The 22,943-nt window shown below is 53.9% G+C and overlaps 1 protein-coding gene across 1 annotated transcript in view; it reads right to left on the reverse strand.

The window, feature by feature from the left end:
- RUNX3 (RUNX family transcription factor 3) overlaps positions 1 to 22,943 on the reverse strand; it is a 65,944-nt gene that overhangs the window by 20,395 nt on the left and 22,606 nt on the right. The window contains exons 3-4 of the mRNA XM_061148232.1: positions 10,449 to 10,723; positions 8,356 to 8,512 (exon numbers count right to left, since the gene is read on the reverse strand). Of these exons, the coding sequence (XP_061004215.1) occupies positions 8,356 to 8,512; positions 10,449 to 10,723 (432 nt within the window). The remainder of the gene's footprint in view (positions 1 to 8,355; positions 8,513 to 10,448; positions 10,724 to 22,943) is intronic.

Here is a 22,943-nt window from a genome sequence, read left to right on the forward strand (position 1 = left end):
ACACAACTGTTATTTCCAGAACTCTGTTCTATTTTTAGATAAACATTTGGCCCCAAAGTCTCCATTCAAAATTCCTGAGGAGGGAAAAAAAAACTTCAAAAATCATCATTTTTGTGTTACCGTTTAAAATAAAAGGAAAATGACCTTCAGTTTATAAAAATCTTTGTCTACACCTCTGCTTATTTCCTTGGCCTAGGTTCCAGGCAGCGGTGAATGGTTTTATTGCAACAGAGGGCTGAGATGGATTCAGGGGCCCTGATCTCTCCAGTGAGATGACTCTCCAGAGAGAAGCATTGTGATCGGTGTGGGGCCGGGTCTACGATGTTGGTGGGTCTGTGATGTTGTCAGCATCTTCATGACCAAGTCTATCAAGGTGGAAGATCTCTGAAACACCCTAAGCTTCAACACCTTTCTTCTATTATCAGTGAGAACTGAAACGTTTTATATGTTTATCATCTGTCCTCATCCAACACAAAGGACCGCTTCCTAGTGTTCCAAAGTTTTAAGGTTTTAATGCCTTAAAAAAAACACACCACTCTCTAACAAGCTTGTTAACACTTTCCTTCTCCTGTTTGTGGCAATCGGCTTCCCACTTCACTGGCCCTTACATTTCGCTTTCTGACTCCGAGCTGATTTGCATTTTCAGTTCTACCTCTTGATTTGTGACTGCTCCTGTCTTTTCATGTTTGGGGAGGTTTCCCCGTGGAACAAGCAGGTAAAGAGTGCCTTCGATCAATATCATCTTCTCTACCTCCTACGTTGTTCTTTGATTCTTCTAAGGATTTACTGGTTGGCCTGGTAGAAAGTAAAGTTTTTCCTCAAAGGGCAACCCAATTTTCCTGAAGTCGGAGTCTCCTTTCCTGCCCTGCTCTCTACTGTCATCAAAGTCTCTATGATATATGAGGGTAGGGAGAGGGGGCGGCGAGTATCACTGATCCCCAAGTCAAACAGGCCTCCTTCTGCTCTGCCTCTGAGCACCCCTACCTCTGGTCCCCAGTTACGGGCCTGGGGACTCCCCAAGGGCAGGGGCCGACGGCTCTGTGCACCCGTGTCCCCCAGGGCTGTCCTCGTACTCTCAACACCCATCCAGGACAGGCAGACCCAATTCCATATTCCCACCACATGGGTGGGAGACAAAAGTTTGAGGGGTGTGTGTTGGGGGGAGGTACCAATAGCTAGCTTAGCACGGCTGGTACTTGATGATCTAGTGATGTGAGTGGAAATTCCAGCCCCAGAAACAGAGCAACCCAGAGCAAAAGAAAACAGCCATAAAAAGGAACAAAACTGTGCCGTTTGCAGAGACATGGATGGACCTAGAGACTGTTGCACAGACTGAAGTAATTCAGAGAGACAAAAACAAACAGCGTATATTAGCACATACATGTGAAATCTAGAAAAATGACACAGGTGAGCCTATTCGCAACGCAGACACAGAGACACAGACGAGGAGAAGAAATGTATGGACACCACGGGGGAAGAGTGGGTGGGATGCACTGGGAGATTACGACTGACATGTATACACTATATGTATAAAACAGAGGATAGAATAATGAGAACCTACTGTATAGACAGGGAACTCTACTCAATGCTCTGCAGTGACCTAAATGGAAAGGAAATCCAAAAAAAAAAAAAAAAAAAGAGGAGATATCTGTACACAGAGCTGATTCACTTTGCTCTGCAGCAGAAACTAACGCAGCACCGTAAAGCAATTACATGTGTGTCAGTCGCTCAATCCTGTCTGACTCTTTGTGACGCCACGGACTACAGCCCACCAGGCTCCCCTCCATGGGATCTTTCAGGCAAGAATATTGGAGTGGGTGGCCATTCTCTTCTCCAGGGGATCTTCCCCACCCAGGGATCGAACCCGGGTCTCCTGCACTGCAGGCAGATTCTTTACTGTCTGAGTCACCAGTTCAGTTCAGTCGTTCAGTCGTGTCCGACTTTCTGCGACCCCACGAGTCACAACCAGGGAAGCCCCTAAAACCAAAGATACTCGGATAAAAATTAAGAAAAAAAAAAGAAAATCAGCCAGGCTGCTTGGGGCCACACCAACGGGGGCTTCTGAGCCTGGGAGAGAGTGTGTGTGTGTGGGAGGGAGCAGGGGAAGGGTAGTGGTTTAAATTGAGGTGTGACTTGAACTGGGGCAGAGTGGGGCCTCGCTGGAGGAATTTTCCAGAGCTGGCAGCTGGAGGCAAGGATGGAAATGCACCTGCATCTGACCTGGCGTTCTGGGCCAGAGAAACCAGCCTGGCCCCTCACTCTCAGACCACAGGGGCACTTTCCATGGCTTTTGGAAACAGACTGTGCAGAAAGTCTCTTGGCCTCAGGCTCTCTGCCCACTCAGGGACCCTTCTACCCCACTACTGCTTCCTCTCATTCTGAGGTCCGTTCCCTGCTGGACCCTCTCCCCAGCCAGTTGGGCACTCTCCAGAGGTCCCTGGGCTTCTGACCCCCTCCATCACCTCCCTGGTACCGCAGGGTGGTTTAGGTGGCCAGCCCAGAGCCGATGGGCCACGGGGTCCCTGCACTTGCCAGCTCACTGAAGCCCTCTGTTTTTAGCCTCACTTCCTTCAGGTCATCACTTTAAAGTCACCTTCCCAGGGAGGCCCTCCCGGGTCACTTTATCTAAAGGAGGCATTTTTATCTTGGCATGCCTCTGAGAATTGAGCGGGCTTGAGAATAGAAAAAAAAACAAGAAAAGGACAACAACTGTATCTTCCCTAGCCTCCACCTGAAATGTAGCACCTCTCTGAAGGATGAACGTATGCAACAAATCACAGAGGCATGACAGTAGTCTCCGTGACCTTGTCACCAACAGACGTCACAGATATTAACATATCACGTTACAGATCACGCAGATTTCTTTAAATATCTTTTGTGCTCGTCACAACTTCAAAGTCACAGTCATGATCAAACCATTGCTAGATCTTGCTATTTAACATGCTAACAAAGCAGCATATTTATCACATTTAAAAAAAATGTTTTGCTAACTATGTTTTAATATAATTGGCTTTCATTACCATCCTTTGCATTTTATTTCATTCCTATTTTTTTTTCACGGTGGTCCACTTTTAAAAAACTTATTTTTAATTAGAGGATAATTGCTTTGCACTATTGTGTAAATGTCTGCCATACATCAACATGGATCAGCCACAGGTATACATGTGTCCCCTCCCTCTTGAACTTCCCTCCCGCCTCCTGCTCCATCCCACCCCTCTAGGTTGAAAAACACTATTCTGAGACTGTTAAAGGGGTTCCTGGAGCGAAGAAAGATTAAGAAGCTCACTCTGAAGCATCATAGACCTTCCCACTTCCACTTGCTAGGCTTGAATTTCCTCCGAAGACTTATTACTGCTAATAATCCATCTACTTATTTATTTTGTCTCCCTCTACTAGATGAGATGGTCGAAAGGCATCATCAACTCAATGGACAGGAGCATGAGCAAACTCTGGGAGATAGTGAAGGACAGGGAAGCCTGGCGTGCTGCAGTCCATGGGGTCACAAAGAGCCAGACACAACTGAGCGACTGAATAACTAGATGATATGCTCTGTGGGGGCCAGAATTTTTGTCTTCTTCATTGCTCTGTCCCCAGCCCCTAGGACAGCATCTGGCACATAGCACATGCTCAATAAATGCTTGTGGAATGAATTAAGGGCAAAAGTTACTGCTCCCATTTTACAGATGAGAAAACTGAGGCTCACAGCAGGGCAAAGAGTTGGCTAGGTCCCGCAATAACCAAGTGGAACCCAGAAAAGTCAGCACTTACTGGAACCTGCCCCGTCACACCGACCCTAAGCATCTACTCCTTGGGTGTGAGAAACTCCACCCCACTAGGCAGCAAACCACAGGCCAGCACTGAGGTCACCAGCCCACCTCAACAGCTTCCTCCCAGTTTCCAGGCCTGACACCACCCCTCCCAGGTACCCACAGAGAGGAAGGAGGGAGGAGGGACAAAGGGAGGAGCTGGGACCTGGGAGCAGGGGTGGGAGGGAGGGGGCCAGGCATCAGGTGCCACAGGAGGCTGCCCCCCACCACCGCGAACCAGAGGTGGGGGAAGCCGTCTCCCAGAGCGCCCCTCGCTTCTCTCTGTGCCTGGCAGCAAACCCATCCAGCCATCTCTTAAGGGCAGGAAGCAGAGAGGACTTTGTGCAGGAATCCCAGGCTCACTTGCACATCAAGGTGCAATTCCTAGGAGTAGGCAAGCAGCCCTAGAAGGGGGTGAGGAGTTCTAGTCTGGAAATTGCTGCTCCATGGGGCTGAGAACGGCCCCCAGACTTTGCCAGAGGACCCGGGTTTCGGTTGCTGGATGGAGCAGTGGTGGGGTCTGGCAGTGCGGTCCTGGGCAAGTCTCTGTCCCTCTAGGCCTGGGTTCCTGTGGAACAAGTCCCCGCCCCTGGGGCTTCATGGACAGGGGGAGGACTCATCTCTGGGGGCCTCTGGATTTGTTCAGGGTCGACCAAGAAGCCATCTACTCCTCCCCCACCAGTGGTCCCCCTAAACCGGTGCCCACGATCGCATTCCAAATTTCTCTTCACACACTGAGGTTTCCTTTTAACCAATTCATAACGGTTCAGTTCTTTTCATCTTCACCTAGGCCAGTGGCCCCCTCCTCAATTCAGTTCAGTTCAGTCGGTCAGTCGTGTCCGACTCTTTGTGACCCCAGGGACTGCAGCATGCCAGGCTTCCCTGTCCATCACCGACTCCCAGAGTGTACTCAAACTCATGCCCATTGAGTCAGTGATGCCATCCAACCATCTCATCCCCTGTCATCCCCTTTCTCCTCCTACCTTCAGTCTTTTCTAGCATCAGGGTCTATTCCAATGAGTCAGTTCTTCCCAGCAGAGGGCCAAAGTACTGGAAGTTTCAGCTTCAGTATCAGTCCTTCCAACGAATATTCAGGACTGATCTCCTTTAGGATGGACTGGTTGGATCTCCTTGCAGTCCGGGGGACTCTCAAGAGCCTTCTCCAACACCACAGTTCAAAAGCATCAATTCTTCGGCTCTCAGCTTTCTTTATAGTCCAACCTTCACATTCATACATGACCACTGAAAAAACCACAGCTTTGACTAGTGGCCATTTTGGGAGTTTATGGTGCCATGGTCCTCAAGAGGTGGGATGTGGTGGGTAGGGGAGATACAACTGTCTAGCACTGCACAGGGCAATGGATTATTCACTCTTCCTGTGTGTGAAAACCTGCTTACAGAGAGTCTCTAAGCCACGAGCCTAACTCAGTTGTACACAAAACAGAAGTTTTTGCACTCTTTTAACATCTACTGAATTTTCCAGAAGGGAAGATAGTTCTTAATTGTTTCAAAAAAACTTTGCTCAGAGTTTTGCCAAAAATTTCTCACAGCTTCAGCAAATCGGGTCCCTGGCGACGGTGCCACTTTCAGACTTTGAGTCACGTACACCTGGCCTGTCGGCTTGGGGGTCACAGGGCTTCCGCTAGAGGTGCAAACATTGATCCACCCCACAGTGTCTGTCGGCTTGCCCCAGCATTTACATATTCAAATAGATACATTGTGATAAAGTTACTTTTCCTTTTTCTCTCCATTAGAGTTATGGAATTATATCGATTTTGAGAATGCATGTAGGTGGATAGATCATGACAATATCATGCACACTTCAACCGTAGGACGGTAGAGGGCATGTCGCAAAAATCTTCTGTAAGAAGGGGTGCTGCGTCTGGCAGGGTGGGGACGTCAGCCCTAATCACTGCAGGAGAATGACTTGGTTTCCTTCCCTTTCTTCTCTTGGTTTACACTTTCGGGCTTATCATGAGAGCTTTGTGGTAGTTCTGTGTATACGTCTTGCACAGAAATCTCTTTCTTAGAATTAAGGCAGGATCAAGGGATAAAAAGCAAGGAGACGAACAGAAGTTTCCATCTGGCTTCTTAAGTTCTGGCAGAAGGCAGAGAGCCAGGGAAAGGCTTGGAGTCCCAAACCCCAGGCTGTCCTGACTCCTAAGGTGGCCCAAACTGTCTGTGTCAACCACCGATGTGTTCCTGGGAGGGAATTTCCCAATGGGTAGGCTGGGCGCAGCAGAGGCGTGGCTGCATGCCACAGGACCCCCGTGTCCTCCTTCCTCACTGCCAGCCGCCTCCACTTCTCCCACTCAACAATTCACACCTTCTGGGTTTCCCCCACCCCCGCCCAAACCACACCATAATCAGAGAATCAGTGACTGTCACCACTCAAAGGGACTTCAAAGGTCTCCTCCAGTCCCAGGCACTTGAAGTAACACAATCTCTAACCTGTATCCCGTTCTCAGCAGGTGCCAACCGATACACTAGTACCAGTTTCCTCAATGCTCACAGAAATCCCACGAGGTAGGTTCGAGTATTGCCCCATCTTATAGATGAGGAAACAACGGAGACACAGAGAGGTTAATAAGCCATTTGCCCAGTGTCATCCAGTGAGTCACCAGCAGAGCTGGTTGCAGAGCCCAGGCTGTCTGATGAGCCTCCAAGGTCTGAAAGGCTCATCAAGTTCCATGGGCATCGGAACCGCGCTCAGGCCTCTTCTGCCTCCTAGGACCACTGAGACTGGAGAGAGAATGGAGTTTGTAAACTCCGCCTCCTGCCGCTCCCAGAGCCAGGATCCCAGCCTCCCTCCGCAGTGCCTGCTCCAAGAGCCCTCGGCTGAACGATGCTTTGGAAACCCAGCTCCTTCTCTGTGGGCCTTGTGGGGTGGGTGCAGGTCTGTGGGTATAAATACTACCAAGAAATCATTTTCAGTGACAGGACGGCCAGGTGAGGTCTCAGGAACACACAGAATAACCAACTCGTCACTTTCCAGGAGAGGGAGTAGGGGAACCCATTCCTGACGCGTTGCTGGGCTCCCAGCACAGAATGCCCCTTCTGCTGCAGCTCCAGGTGCCCTCCACTGCCACTGGTGGACCCGGCCACCGCCCAAGACCCAACCGCATCCAACCGCATCCGAGCAAGCCCCCTGCCAACCAGTGGTGAGCAGGTCTCCACTCGGGGCTGGGATTAAGTTGCAAAAGGCTTGAGAAATTGGGAATGACAAAGGGGGCTTGGAGACTAATTAGGAGCAGCAATGAAAGCTTAATTCATAAAAGCAAACATTTTCCATCCATCAACCTGCAACCAGTTAAGGGCAACGTTTGAAAGAAATCTGTGCGTGGGGAAGGGAGCCAACAGGAACAGGAAATGTTTGAAAGAATGTAAACTATTTCAGTTTCATAAAAAAGTAACAAGTAAACAGTTATTACATGCAAATAATGCCCTGGTTTTAATTAATGCTGAAAAGTCAAAATATGTTTGACATTTGTATGTATACATTGAACGGCTGGAGAGGAAAAAAATGGTGCCCAGATGCCCGTTTCCGAGCTGGGCTGGCGGCTCACAGGGAACTAAAACCTTAAGAAGGTCTTGTTTATTGGTGATGAAAAGTACAATTCTGCCTCAGCCTCTCTGGAGGACTGGAAGCACAGCGAACCTAGCTAGCTTTCTGAACAAACTGGAGGGGTCGGCTGGTTGCCTGGGAAGGGCACTCCCCACTTTTCGCTTTTTTCGGCAGCCTGGTCTTAAAGGGCCAGCAAGCCCTCAAGTCTCCATTTCGCCCGGCCGGGGTTCTAGGATTTCTCAACTCAGAAGTGGTGATGGGGTTTCAGGTCCCAGCCGCCTCCCACTCAATAGCCCCTGGCGGCAGCCACAGCGGCGTCTGGTCCTGCCTTCCCTCATAACGCCAGAGGAAGATCAGATAGGCAGGCTGGCACACCAGCCTTGATTCTAGAGTGGGAGATGGCAGCCTTCAAGCTCTGCTTTCCAGCACCCAGCATCCTGCACTGAGTTCGGTTTTTTTCTTTTCTAAACCACCTTAAGGTTCAAAGGGGCTGGCGAAACTGTGGCTTCGGGAGACCACAGCTGGGGAGAGGCAGCCTCAAAGTGTGGGGGAGACTCCACCCCAGTGGAGAGAGTGGTTGGGGTGTTCGGGGCCCCAAAGACCAAGGATTTGTCAAAACTAGCTTCTAAGCAACGCGCCGCGCCGTAAAGACCCATGAGGCCCCATTTTGAGCTTGTTGGTCCGCGATCCCCCAGCATCTCCTGTGAGGCTGAGGAGCTTATCGGAAAGAGGGGAGATGGGGAAGGCTTCACAAGTTAGTAAACCCCAGAAACGGAAAGAAAATTGTGTCTTTTCTGGCCAAAGACCCTAACTTTCTCCACCTTCTCAAAAGGGTCTGAAACACCTTAAGGGGTTCCAAACTGCTATTTTGGACAGAGGTGGGCCTGGAGACCTGTTTCCAGGGCTTCCGCAAGCACCCCAAAGCCTCGTTCTCAGCTCACTTCCCTGCGCCTCTGCCATCGCCAAAGTCGCCCTTCCGCTCACCTCGCCCACTGCGGCCCACGAAGCGGAGGTCGTTGAACCTGGCCACCTGGTTCTTCATGACGGCCGAGGCGTTGCGCAGCTCAGCGGAGTAGTTCTCGTCGTTGCCCGCCATCACTGTCACCACCGTTCCATCTGGCACGTCCCCCAGCGCCACCACCTGAGGGCATGGGGGTGGGGGGACAGCTTAGGCAGGTAGGGGAGGCCAGCGAAAGAAGGGGGACAGGGGCAGCAGCTCCCCTACGCGGCCCAGGCGCAATGCGGATTTTTCAAATGCGGGGGTGGAGAAGAGGCTTAAAAACAGTAGGCACTTGCGCCCCCCCCCCCCAATACCACAAAAATCAGAAGGCAAAAATCTCTACTTTCCACACCCAAATCCTACATCAACTGATTAAATCACATCCTGAAGAATTGATCCTTTCAATGCAACGAAACCTAAGTGAAAGCAGGGAATGAGCACAGACACTGTGTCCTGGGGTGCAGTTCCTCTCTTCCCTTCGGCTTGAGCAAAAGAGGAATCAACACGCTCCTAGCAACCGAGTCTCTGAGTGAAAATAATACCAACAACAACAATAACGGGACTGCTCCCCCACATTCAATTAATGCAAGAGCCCTTTGGGGTATGAAATGGGGCGCCAAAATGCGGCCCAGGCCCAGTTTATCTGCCTCTGCAGAGCCTGATTTCGTTATGCAGGGAAAAAGCAAAACGCAAAACAAACTGCTGTTTTGAGAGGGACTGCCCAGAAACCCCCTTTAAAGTGAGAGAGGGGCTTCTGATAACAGGAGGATGCACCTGCAGAGGAACTGCAAAATGAAGGTGGAGATGCCCCCCCCAATACAGTCTTCCCCACCCCAGGCCCTAAGGAGCGTGGAGAGACAGATGCCTTTTGCAAAGGAAATCAGACTGCAAAGGCAGTCACAGCCATTTAAACGTGGCCACCGCGTGCAGGGACTGGGGATCCAGATGGTAAAAATTTCAAGGAGAAAATGTTTGGGGTCTGATTAAAAAGGCCAGATTTCCTGTCAACATCCTGTCTTCTTTTAATTTCAAAGATTCCTTTTAAGCTCCAAGTGACAGTAAAACCTCCAATCTGAGGATTAAAGTCACACGGGCCTCCCCCTCCCCCTCCTCCCCGGGAGATTTTCCCCACTGGTATTTTAAGATGTCACCCGGGAGACCTCAAAGAGCCACTCATCCCTTTTTCCAATTTGGAGTCGTCTTAATGGGACCAAAGACGGCCTCGGCTGCCAGGAGCCGCTGTTTCCAGTCACCTCGGGCACCCGCCACCCCCAGCCGCTGGCCCTTCCTGCGTTGCCCTTTCTCACGGCAGCTGTGAGAGGTTTAGGGGAAAACCAAGGCGTTTTCGTTTCATCTCGCTGCCCCCTTAAAAAAAATGAAAATGAAACAGTCGCCTACTCCGCAGCAAATAGAAAAAAGCTCCTTGAGATGGCTACCAGGGGCTGCCAGGTGTGGGAGCGCGCCCCCCCCCCCCAATCTCGGTCTGACATTCGGGATCCCGGCCAGCAATAGCTTAGGGTTCAGGGCCCCCCATCCCGGCCTGGAGCCTCCCGGTGTAAAACTTCAGAAGCCAGGGGTTGACGGTGTGAGCAGGAAGTGTTTTCTGAGAGCCGTGCAGGAGGAGGGGTGCGGGCAGGGGAGGGTAGGCCCTCTCCCACCCTCCGCACCCCGCCTCCGGGGTCCTCGCCCGGGTCCCAGGGCTCCTCTCTGCCCTGCTCGCTGCCCGCAGGGCTGTATCCGAGGGATCCGGGTTGGGGAAGAGCGAAACCCCATCCGCCCGTTTCCGCATCAACGGTCTCTCCGCAGGGCCCCCCCTCCCCACCACCCCAAGACCGAAGGTGGCAAAGCCCTTAAAAAGTCATCCGTGCCGGGTGCATTCTAGAGTGTACGCCCAAGTCCCCGGGTGGAGCGCGCAAAAGCTCCGGGGGGCCCGGCGGCCGGACTCTCACCGCGGGGGTCTCTCGGGCGCCTCCCTTCCCCTCCCTTTTCCGGGGCTTTGGCTCCTGCAGCGGAGACGCCCGGGGCCGCCGGGCCGGTGTCCTCCCGCCCGGGGGTGGGGGGCCTCCCCCGCACTCACCTTGAAGGCGACGGGCAGCGTCTTGTTGCAGCGCCAGTGCGAGGGCAGTACGGAGCAGAGGAAGTTGGGGCTGTCGGTGCGCACGAGCTCGCCCGCGTGGTCCGCCAGCACGTCCACCATCGAGCGCACCTCGGGTCGGGCGCGTCCGCCGGGGCCCACGGCCGCCTGCGCGGTCAGCGCGCCGCTGTTCTCGCCCATCTTGCCGCCGCCGCCGCCGCCGCCGCCGCAGGGGAAGGCCGTGGAGGGAGGTGTGAAGCGGCGGCTGGTGCTCGGGTCTACAGGAATACGCATAACAGCGGCCGTCAGGGCGCCGGGCGGGCGGCGGCGGCGGCTCGGCTCCCCCGGGGGCGGCCGGCGCGGGCGCCTCTCCTCCGCCGCCGCTGCTGCTGCCGCTGCGAGAAGCGGGAAAGCAGAAGCGGCCGGGCTGGGGCCTCAGGGCGCCGGGGCGTGGGGTGGGGTGGGGTGGGGTGGCGGGGGGCGGCGCCCGGGGACGCCCGCCGCGAGGCCTCACCGCCCCCCCGACGGCCGCGCCGCTGGCCCGGCCCGCTAGTCCCGCATCTTGGGCATGTAGCGCGGCCCGCGTGCGGCCGCTCCTCGCGGCGGTCCCGGCGGCCTTGCTCAGGCTGAGGCGGGGCGCGCCGCCCGCCCGCCGCCCGCAGCCCGCTCGTGGCCGCCCCACCGACTGGGCGGCCGCAGCCCCAGAACAAAATCCTCGAGAACCGAGTGGCCGCGCCGCCGCCGCCGCCCGCGCGGGGTTAGTACCCGCGGGGGCCCGCGAGGGCGGGGCTGGCCCGAGCGACGCGTCGCGCAGCCAATGGGAGCCCCCATCGCGGGCACCTCGGCTGCGCTCGCCGGGGAGGAACGGGGGCCTCCGAAGGCCGCCCAACGGGGAGGGGCGGAAGGCTCCGCCCGGGGAGGGCGCCCGGGGTCCGAGCTGGGCCACCCCCCCGACTCCCTGCGCGACAGCCCTGGGCTCCCCCAGAGTTCTGGGGAGCTGGAGCCGAGGCTGAGAATTTGTTTAAAACATCTAGTCCTTCCAGCCGCTGCCCCCCGCCCCCCCACTCCCAGCTTCTTCGGGCGCCCTTCCCGGCCGCCGGCAGCCAGGCCTCCCCAGCTCCAGCTGCTTTCGGCCTGTGAAGCTTGCACCCCCCCCCAGATGGGGACTGCGCGGGCGGGGGGGGCTTCAAGGCCGGTAACACCGAGCGGGGAGCGGCCCCAGAATGCCTTCTCCCTGCCCCTACCTGTCCCGCAAATTATTTTGACCCCAGAACCTCCACCGCACACGAGATGACGCTCACCAGGCAGAGGCCTCTGCAGCACCGAGCCCTGTGCAACTTTCCTCCCGGCCCGGGGCCAGAGAGAAGGGGGTCCCCTCAGTGCCCGCATCGGCGTGGGGGCGAATAACACCATTTCTCTCCGCTCTCCCCTCCAAAAATGACTTTCAGGATCGCGCAGGCCTCGCTGCGTCGTCGGCCTATGGCTCTTTGAAAACCTCGACGCTACCTGAAAAACTCGAGCATTTCCACTCCCCCCATCTCTCCCCCAACCCCCAAGCCCCAAACCCCCGCGGGCATCTAAACGCTGTCCTGCTTCGTAGGAGAGGACCAGAGTTCGTGATGAGAAGGAAATCGTGCAGAGAAAGCGCGGGAATGGCTGCAAAAGCTAAGGGCCCCGACTTCCAAAGCAGGGAATTTTCATCCACCCGGTGGATGCAAACTGGCCCACGCGGGTCCACGCCCACGTCTTCCCGGGCAGTGCGCTCTGGCCCTGCGGCAGGAATGCAGACAGCTCTGCCGAGGCACTTTCTGATCGCCAGCCCGGGATCCTCGCTCCTTCTCCCCTTCTCCCCTCTCCCCCGACCGCGTGGCCCAACCGCTCCCCGAGGCAAAACAGGCAAAGGATCCCCTCTCCAGCCTTTTACGCCGGGATAGCGGGCCCAGGGACAGGCTACACAGAGGAGGAGGACTGGAAAGATCAAGCCCCCATTCGCTCCGGATTATCGCCCCAGATGGACCCCCTGGAGTCTGGGAAACGAACGCGTGCAGAGTCTGCCTGCCGTTTTGGAGATTGGGTTGGATATTCGTTGTTTCCGGCCTTGGACAGGTGCAAAACGACTGATTCGAAGCCTCGGCAGCGAAGAAGCATAGGATCCGATGGCGGCAGCAAGATCTTTCCCTGAATCTGACCCATCGAGGGCCACTTAGTCTTTGCCAAACGAAATCAAGCCCTGTATCGGGTCTAGGATGGACCGGCCCTGACCCACCTCGACCACCTGGAGAGCTGGTCCCCAGCCCTGTCAGAGCCTCACACCAGTCCCCCTCAGACCATTTAGAGAGCGGGGACAAGGAAGGTCCCTCGCTGGACCTTTTTATAGAGCCTGCACGTGGGAGTTGCAGGTTGCCGGGAGGGGCCTGCACACTCTTGGGAGCGCTGATACCGGCTGCAAAACTGGAGGAAAGTAAGGAACAGGGGCGTTGGGGCGACCGACCTCTGGGAGCTTCCCGCTGCAAAGGCCCACCTTGTCTTGTCCAGGTAGGGCCTGGGGCCAGCACGGGTGACTCCGTGCTGCCCTGGAGCGGCTTTGGGGTCAGGACCCGCTGCATCTGGGGTTTGTAAATTCGATTTGTTGAGTGGTTTTGGTTTGCAGCCGTGCCCTTCCTGGTCTCTCCGCCTGATTTCTCCCTCTCGTCCTACAGCCGGTTTACAAATGGGTTTCCTGAGGATAGGACTCCTGTGGGTCCTGGCACCCGGCCACAAGTGCCTGCACGGCTCCAGCCCAAGAGAAAGGCGCTCGCTGCCGGTGGGCGCCAGAACTGGGGAACCTGGGTTTGTGGACGCTTGGGTCCCCAGCCGGAGGTCGCCAGGGCTGCTGGGCAAGGAGCAGTCCCAGGACCCACCGCTAGTTGACGCCTGCACTCTGCCAGCCGCGGAGGTTCTGGGCACAGATGTGCACCAGGCGCCACCGGCCGGCTCCTACAAGCCGCCCTTCCTGGACAGACCTCCCGCACGATTCCTCACCATCTGTACGGCCACGTATCGGACAAACCAGTGGCTTTGTGGTAGATCGAAGGCTGCCCTCCCCTCCCCCCATTTACATGGACGCTTAGTGCCTCATCTCAGACCCCAGAGGGTCCTGGCAGCCTCTGACCCCCTGCAGAACGTTCTCTCTGGTAGACGTGCACAGTCTTGTCCTGTTCTCGGGGAACCCAGGAGGAGGAGCACACACGGAGGAACAGACCAGCTCGGTCCCAATTTCAACCTAAGACCAACCCATTTTTGTCCCTACCCCAGACTGACAGACCTAACATCACACCTATCTCCTCTCCCCACCCATTCATGCCCCATTTTCAAAAGACAGTTTCAATTTGAAATCTACTCCCCCCCTGGGGCCCACAGATATCTCTCCCTTCCCCATCTTGTGTGGACAGCAGTCCCTTCTTCCCTGGGACCCATCGACAGCCGCTCTCGAATAGCCCCCATCTGAGTGCATGCCAGGTTGTCTGCAACAGGGAGAGGAAGCCAGGAGGTCTGGACCTACCTTGGTCCAGAGCTGGGTAAACAGAAACACAACCTGGGGCCTTGCAGAGTCTGGGTTCTGGGAGACACTCCTTCCGCCAGGGGGAGGGAGTCAGAATGATCCCGTGTTGGGCGCCCCCCTCCTGCTGCTGGAGGGTGTTTAGGAGGGCGCTTCATCTGCATTCCTGGTAGTGAGGTGCGTGCACGTGTCTCCCCTCCCTCCAGAGAGCTTCTGAGAGCAAGTCTGATTCCTAGGGAGTCCCCGTACCTGGGGAGGGGTGAGGACCCCCCGTCTGTGGCAGGTAGCGGACATAGATGCTCTGAAAAACCTTCTAAGAGGTCCACTTGATGTGGAAGGAGCTTGGGTCTGCGGTTCCCCTGCCCAAATTCTTCCACCACCTACCGTGATCTGGAGTAAATTGCTTAAAACTCTCTGAGCCTCATCTGTTTCTTCTGTGAAGTGGGAGTAATAACAGTGGTCTCTTAGAATCATGCGTGAAGTGCTTGGCACACACCTGGCACGTAGGTGGTGCTCCATCCATGCGAGCTGGTAGTGTTATGCTCAAAAATAAGTCCTGATCACCCCTTGTCCAGGGCCTTTGGCAAGTCCCTTCCCCTCTCTGGGCCTCACATTTTCCATTTGTGAAATATCCAGTCAGAGCTTGCCTGAGTCAGAGCCTGGTCCACGGAGGTCCTGTCCCAGATGGTTCTCCTGGGGCGGGTTGGGGGGAGGTCCCTGGGGGAGCTAAGGACTGTCTATGACCTGCCTCCAGGCATAGGCAGCTTGCAGAAGGGCTTTCAGCCGCCACCAGAGGACTGCCCGTGCCTTGATCTTGAGGACTGAGGTTCCCCTGGGCTCTCAGACCCTCCCTCGGGAAACCCACTGGTCCCGCCGTCTACCTCCCCACAGGCAGACACTTTCCTAACTTGAAACTTGCCTCAGCCCCCTCTCCCTCCCCGGGAGGTGGTTGTTCCCAGGAGCCCTAGTCCAGTGAATAACACAGAGGACCGTCAGCCAGAAGCTAATGATTTCTCCTGGCTTCCACACCCCCACTCCAGAGGGATCCATGGGGAAACCTGTTTCATGCCTCATGCCCTGGAACTCCAGGAGGAACATTCCTGTCCCTCACTTTGCCTCAGTTTCCTCTACTGTGAATGGAGGTTGTTCTGATTGTTCCATTTCACAACCTGAAGGGGAGGGGCATTGTGCTTCACCATATCAGATATACCATCAGTTGTTCTATGTGCAAGAATAAGAAAGCAAATGCTACTAGTTAAACTAGGGCTTGTCTGCATCCTTATTTCAGATGTAAATGTGTAAACTTACATTTACACATATGTAAGTTTTATTATAATATATATGCTATATGGTGGTGGAGGTAACTCAGTCATGCCCAACTCTTGCAACCTCATGGATTGTAGCCTGCCAGGCTCCTCTGTCCATGGGATTTCGCAGGCAAGAACACTGGAGTGGGTTGCCATTTCCTGTTCCAGGGGATCTTCCCGACCCAAGGATCGAACTCACATCTCTTGCGTTGCAGGCAGATTCTTTACCACTGAGCCACCAGGGAAGTCCCCATGTATGCTACATATGTATTCTACATTAAAATGTGTGTGTGTTTAGGCTCTCCAATTCTTTGCGACCCCATGGACCATAGCCTGTCAGGCTCCTCTGTCCATGGGGATTCTCCTGGCAAGAATACTGGAGTAGGTTGCCATGCCCTCCTCCAGGGGATCTTCCCAACCCAGGGACTGAACCCAGGTCTCCCGCATTGCAGGTGGATTCTTTACTGTCTGAGCCACCAGGGAATATTAATATTTATATCATAAAATATGCTTAAATAATTATGAGAAAGGGTCATGAAAAACAATAAAGTGTCTGAACGGTTGTCTCCTTCAGGGCAGGGAGCCTTCACCCCAGAGAATCCAGCTCTGAGGCCATCCACTCTGGGCAACCTTTCAGGAAGGCTCCTGCTGAGAGGACTGGAGGAGGAGGACAAGTGGCATCTCAAATTGTAGATTTTTTTTTTTTTTGGAAAGGGCCAGACTCTGAGAAAAGGGGGAGGGAGCTGGGGAGGAGATGGTGGGTAGGACAGAGCTACAGGCTCTGCTGTTGATTGGCTGGACTTTTGCCCAGGGCCTGCACCTCTCTGAGCCTTGGTCTGCCAGACAGTGAAGTGGGAAAAGCCGTAACAGCCATGTTGGCTGAGGTGCTCCCATGTCCAGCCACTGTGTTTGGGCTTGAAGTGGTCTTTCAACCCTCAATTGTATGTGGTAGGTGTCAACACCCTTTTAAATGAAAAGGAACATTGCCCAAGGTTTTCTGGGCTAAAGAGGAGAGAGCCAGGTTAAAAGCTCAATCTTACTCAAAATTTGGGGAGGATGCACCCCAAATGGTTATGTACATTCCTTGCCTCCCCACTCCAACCCTGCACTGGTTAAATGAAGAAATGGGAAGAGCCCTGCATACACATGGGTACTGAAAGACCTCAATACAGTTAACTGCAAAGGGGTGGGGGAGCTAGAGAGAGGCAATTGCACCTGTTAAATAGCTGTGGACTGGGAAATGAGCGGACCCTTCGGACTCCGGGACGGGGCTGCAGGAATTGTCCATCGAGGCCCACCCACTGCCCGTTCTCCTTTTACCTCGGAACCAACCCACCCGCAAGGAGGCTGACTCAGCTGTGATCCCCAATTTACAGATAGGAACACTGAAGTCCAGAATGGGGAGAGACTTAATCCGTGTTACCGAAGAAGAAGAGCGACTTGGCAAGGCCCGGGGCAGCACGGCACCACCCCCAAAGTGGGGTGGCCTGACTTCCGCCCACCCTGCTGGAGCCCCATAGGTGGAGCCCTGGGCCAGGACCACGCTGTACCCCGCCTCAGCCCACCCCCCGGCCAGAGCCCTGGGCCAGGCCCATGCTGTACTCCACCCCAGCCCACCCCCCGGCCGGTCACGACCCCTTGCTCCAGGAGAAATGCTGCGCCCCCCTGCAGGGATGCCCATGGCATCTGGATGCCTGGATTCCAAACGCGAGAGGGAAGGAGGGCAGGGGATTGGTCTCAGCACAAGCCTGGCCAGAGGAGAGTAGGTGGCCCCAGCAGTGGCCGGGGAAGTGGATTCTGGCTTCGGCTCCCACCCCTGCATCTGGTCTTCTAACATCCTCCTTGTTCCTCACTCTGGTCATCTGTTGTTGTTTAGTAGCTCAGTCATGTCTGACTCTTTGCGACCCCCATGGACTGTGGCCCGCCAGGTTCCTCTGTCCGTGGGATTTTCCAGGCAAGAATACTGGAGTGGGTTGCCATTTCCTTCTCCAGGGGATCTTCCCAACCCAGGGATCAAACCCCTGTTTCCTTGCATTGGCAGGCAGATTCTTTAGTGCTGAGCTTCCCACCAGGGAAGCCCATGGTCATCTATAAAGCAGAAATAATTCTGGCAGAGCTCTTTGGTCTATGATGAATAATTACCCTAATTGATTAGACCCCTGCTGTGTGCTGGGGGTGCTACCTCAGTTATCACTAACCCTCGTGATGCTTCTACAGGGTTGAGATTTTGTCCTCTCCATTTTACAGATGGGGAAGTTGAGGTTCAGACAGTAAATAACGTATTTCCTCTGGGTCTCAGAACCTGAGAGGTTCAGACAAGAAGGTCTTGAGGGCCCTTGTTTGTTGTTATTGTTTTTGCGAGATCTTAGTTCCCTGACCAGGGATCGAACCCAGGGCCACTGCCAAGTCCTAACCACTAGACTGCCAGGGAAGTCCTTCAAAGGCCCTTCTTCTAACATGACTTCTTGGTGCAGAGCTGGGCTCTGTCTCCACTCTGCTGGCTAGTCACAGGGCTTCCCTCCATCCACAGCAATGGCTGGGTGCCAAGGAACCCGCTGTCAGACCCATCAAATCAGAGGACCCTTCTGTTGGGGGCAGGGGAGAGGCTGGTATCTTGCAGCCCAAGAGGGCTTCCGGGAAGAGCATGGCCTTCCCCTAGTTCCAGTATAGGGCTTCAGCTCTGGCAATCATGGAGGGAAAGGGCTTTCTGAGGGGCTGTTGCCTCTTGCAGAGTAGAAGAGAGATAGGAGAGATTCAAGGTTCAACATGTCTCCAAACCTTAAGCAGGTGGCAAGAATGAGATTCCAAGAAATTGGTATTCCAAACCAATTTTGGGGATAGGATTGCAACCACATGATTAAATTTCTGAGCATTATTCATCATTGCTGACAGCAGTTAAGTTCAATCCATGCCTCCCAGTACTTTTACGGGAGAGGTACAGTTATCACCCCCCTTTTACAGGTGAGAAAACCAAAGACAGAGAGGCTAGGTAACTTGCCCAACGACACACAGCTGGGAAACTGTGGAGCTCAGATTCCAACCAGGCAGACTGGCTGCAGAGCCACGTTCCTGACTACCACACTCTGTTCTCATGGACCAGAATCAGATGCTTGAAGTTACAGTCATGGAATAGAATTAGAATCCTGGCATGAGAATTGTGGGCAGGATTCAGGATTTTATAATGTCAGACTCCACAGGGTTCTGAGATAGCATATCCAAATCTCTAGTTTATCAAGGGGCGGAACCAAGGCCTGGAGAGGGGAAGGGTCTCGCTCAAGGTCACAGCCTAGGCCAAGGGCAGAGCCTTGGACCCCCTCTCGCGGTCCCCCACTGACTCTGGTCCAGGGTAGTTTCCTCTCCACGGCAGGCCCTCCTCGCCGCCCCCCGCCCCACCCCCCGCCCACCCAGTGGCTCCCGGGCCCAGCCAGTCCCATTAGGGATTTTCCACCTCCCCAAAAAGGTTCTAATGACTGTCAGTCCTTGTGAAGCCTTAATTAATCTCAGAGGCCGATGGCTCTGAGGAGACCGGGGGCTTTGGCCTTACGCAGATGAAGATTACAGCTCCATTTCATGTGGTGGTGGAGGAACGCCTCAGACATTCCTGCCAGCAATAAAAGCCACATGGCTTTCCAGCGTCGCCCTTGGAAAAGAAAAAAAAAAAAAAAAAAAGCGCAGCCCTTTGCGGAAAGAAATCAGCTATGTGCTGTATGCATGGCATGAGATAAAAACGGGGCAGGACGAGGTGGAGAACAGTCGGTCTTTCATGCTGTCTCCGACGGCCCCTGAGCGTGGCAGGGCCCAGCGGTCGTGATCCCAGCTGCAGCCCCGGGGAGAGGGGGTGGCCCTCCGCGTGCTGGTGGAAGCCGGGGTGTCAGGGCCTCAGCTCCTCAACCTGAAGCAAGTCTGAGCCACGCCAGGGGTCCCCACAGACGGGGCCAGCGTCCCGGGCCCGTGACCTGTGCAGTCACACAGAAGGGCCTTGCCCTTGACTTCCTGCTCTGCCACCCTGCCTTGACATTTCTTCATTGCTTTTTGAACAAGGGGCCTGTATTTTCATTTTGCAATGATACGACTGGTCCTGCCCACAGGTCCTCCCATCAGCCAATTGCCATAGGTCTCCAGGCCCCTGGCATGGGTCCAGGCCTGGGGAGAGTGTTTTCTGAGCACCTACATTGTCTTGAGATGAAATTCAGAACAACTTCCTGAATTTGGCACATGTGGAAAACCGAGGCTCAGAGAGGTTTCCATGCAGCCAGGAAGCCTGGATTGGGAATCGGGTCCCTCTGACGCCAAAGCCAGTGCCTGAACCGCTGCCCATTCTGCAGTCTTTTATGTTCACCAAGCCCAGTGGGGATGGTGTTGCACATGGGCAGGTTTTTTTATTCTCCCAAAACAGAAGGGATAACTGAGGCCAGACCAGTGAAGGGACTCATGGTCATACCCAGTCAATGGGGAGTGGGTCACTCTCTTCCAGGCTGGGTAACAGTGGACCTGGGCCTAGACCCATAGGAACTGGTGGGGGCGGGTGTCCCCATTTTATAGCTGTTTGTTCCACTTTTAAATTTATTAGGTCTTCTATGTGGGTCATTGCCTTAAGTCTGGCCCGGGATGTAGTGGGAGTCCTGGCCCCAGATCTCCGTCCTAAACATCTGGAAGTCCTTCTTTGTGACTGACCTCCTCCACTCTTTCATGCTCCAGGATTCCTCTGCTACCCTCATTGGTTGGGGAAGCAGTTGTGTTTTGCACCTCGATAAACTCAAACCTGTCCTCCACAAATCAGAAAGTTGGGGCTGAATGGAGCCTAACTGTGGTCATGACTTATGACCTGGCTCTAGCCCCTTACTCCTTGCTTGTGTCCCCAGGCAAGTTCCTTCCCTCTCCGGTCCTCCAACAAACCCCATCAGGGAGAGAAATGCATTGGCCCTCACTTGATCCCCAGGAGGATTGTCCATCTTCAGTATTCTAGAATTCCATGTTAATCTGCAACTGGGAGCACTGAAGCCCAGGCAAGGTCAGGGACTTGTTCAAGGTCACACAGGCAGCTGGACCCAACTCTGAGGCCCTGGGAGAAGTTGAGCCCGGGCTATGGAAGTTTCTATTTGTTCTTAGTCGAGGGGCATTGACTCTTTAGGTGGTTTGTGAGCCCACAGCTTTCAGGCACATCCCTAGCATCTGTTAACCTCCTTCCCTCCCAAAGTTCCATGGAGGTGAGGGGGGCCCTCTTGGTCCAGAAAAAGGAGACTGTAATACAAGAGTTGCAGGGAGAGTCACTCAGACCTTGATGTGGGGAAGAGTATTGAAGCCATGTCATGTGACCGACTGTTAAAGCAACTGGGACTTTGCCCTGGGAAATGTCCGGTCTGGGGCCTGAGAACACTGTTTTCAGATCTCTGAAGAGCTGATGCATGTCAGGGGGCCACATACATGTCAAGGGTGGAACTACAGCCAGTGGTTGTTGAACTCCATATGAAGAAAAGAAGCAGAGACAGAATGAGACATTCCTCGGGAGGTAGAGAGGTCCCCATGTGCGAGGTATTCAAGTTGAGGTCAGGATATTGTAGTGGGATTACAAGTGTTGGATGGGACTGGAGGCTGGACCAGGTGCCAGTGTCCAGCCTAGGCTGGCTCATAGTAAGCGCTTATTGAACAAATGAGAGAATGAAACCAAAGTTTCATTTGTGACCTGACAGTTAGTGACACAGTGCCTACCAACTCTGAGTTCTCGCCCTGGCATTTTTACCTGCTAATGTGTGACCTTGGGCCTTCTCAAGCCTCAGCCTCCTCATCTGTAAAATGGGGAGAATTGACCATCTTCTCGGGTGGCACAACGGTAAAGAAATCGCCTGCCAGTGCAGAAGACGCAAGAGACACAGGCTTGATCCCTGCATCGGGAGGATCCCTAGAGTAGGAAATGGCAATCTGTTCCAGTATTATTGCCTGGAAAATTCCATGGACAGATAAGCCTGGCTGGCTACAGTCCAGCGGGGGTTGCAAAGAGCTAGACATGACTGAGCACACACACATGGCCATCTTCCATGGTTTCCCCCCAAGTAAACTTTGGTAGTTCAATGGCTCACATCCTTTATTTTTGCCTTTCAGTTTATTCCAAGGTATCTATTCATAAGTGGAAAATGACATTGAAAGCAAAAAGCATATGAACAAGATGATGGTTAACATAAAGACCAGGAGAGTGGGTCCTCCCTCTGACCATGGCAGCAGGGAAGGAGAAGGAGGGATGTGATTGGGAAGGGGGTGTTGGTGGGAGCCCTAAGGCCCACTTAGTGGGCTTTTTAAAAAGATGGGTGGTAGGTTTATGGGTCTCTATTTTATTATTATAACTTAAATAACATTTATATATACCCCCGTTACTATATTCTGCAGTAAAGAAAAGCAAAAGATAAAAAATATTTTAAAAGCCCTTCCTCCCTGAAACTTCTGAAAAAAGAATAGACAAAAATGCTTAAATTTGCATAGAGTTGCAGAATTGCCCATGGTGCATCAAAATTGGGACATGTTTATTCTTGGCGAAATCACCGTTTCAACCAGATTGTCCTGTCCACCAGCTCAGTCAGCTGAATCATCTGGTGGACTTGAAGCCATCCTCATCATGACAACCCCACCATGCTGAGAATTTCTGTGTAGCCAGCCCCGGCTGGGCACAGTCCCTACCTAGTTCATTAGACCTTACCAACAGCCCTCCAAGTACCTGTCATTGGGCATCCTTTAAAGGTGAGGGACTGAAGTGCATTGAATAAGTCTCCTGGAGCCAGTTAGGAAGGGTGGAGCTGGGATTTAAACCAAGGTCTGTTGATGCTGAAATTGTGCATTGCTGTATGCAGCAGCCTCATCCCAGGGGCCAGGCCCCTCATTTACAATAACTAATGCTATTCACACTTTACATATATCATATAATTTATCCTCACAGCCACCTTATGTATTGCATGAACGAGTGCTAAGTTGCTTCAGTGGTGTCAGACTGTTTGCAACCCCATGGACTGTGGCCCACAAGGCTCCTCTGTCCATGGGATTCTCCAGGCAACTGGAGTGGGTTGCCATGCTGTCCTCCAGGGGGTCTTTCCCGACCCAGGGGTTGAACCTGGTCTTCTACGTCTCCTGCAATGGCAGGCAGATTCTTTACCACTAGTGCCACCTAGGAAGCCCACCTCGTGTGTTAGGCAACCTTATTATTACTTCCATCATACCACTCGGAAAACTGAGGCACAGAAAGGTTAATAACTGGCTCCAGTTCACACCCTGGGTGAATGTCAGAGCTGAGCTTTTGAACCTTGGCAACCTGAGCTGCCCTGCCTGGCCCACAGAGAGCACAGATATCATGGACGCAAGACAGAGCTGTGGCCCGGGTCCCACAGATGACCCCCAGGAACAAAAGGCCAGGAGGGGTAGATGAATGGGCTGATGCCAGAGTGATGCTGTGCGTGCGTGCTCAGTCACTGCAGGCCTGTCCGACTCTTTGTGACCCTTTTATGGAGTGTAGCCCGCCAGGCTCCTCTGTCCAGGGGATTCTCCAGGCAAGAATACTGGAGTGGGTAGCCATTCCCTCCTCCAGGGGATCTTCCCAACCCAGGGATCGAACCCGTGTCTCCTGCGTCTCCAGCACTGCAAGGAGATTGTTTACCGCTGAGCCACCTGGGA

This window comes from Dama dama, chromosome 8 (assembly GCF_033118175.1).
Source record: "Dama dama isolate Ldn47 chromosome 8, ASM3311817v1, whole genome shotgun sequence".
NCBI lineage: Eukaryota > Metazoa > Chordata > Mammalia > Artiodactyla > Cervidae > Dama > Dama dama.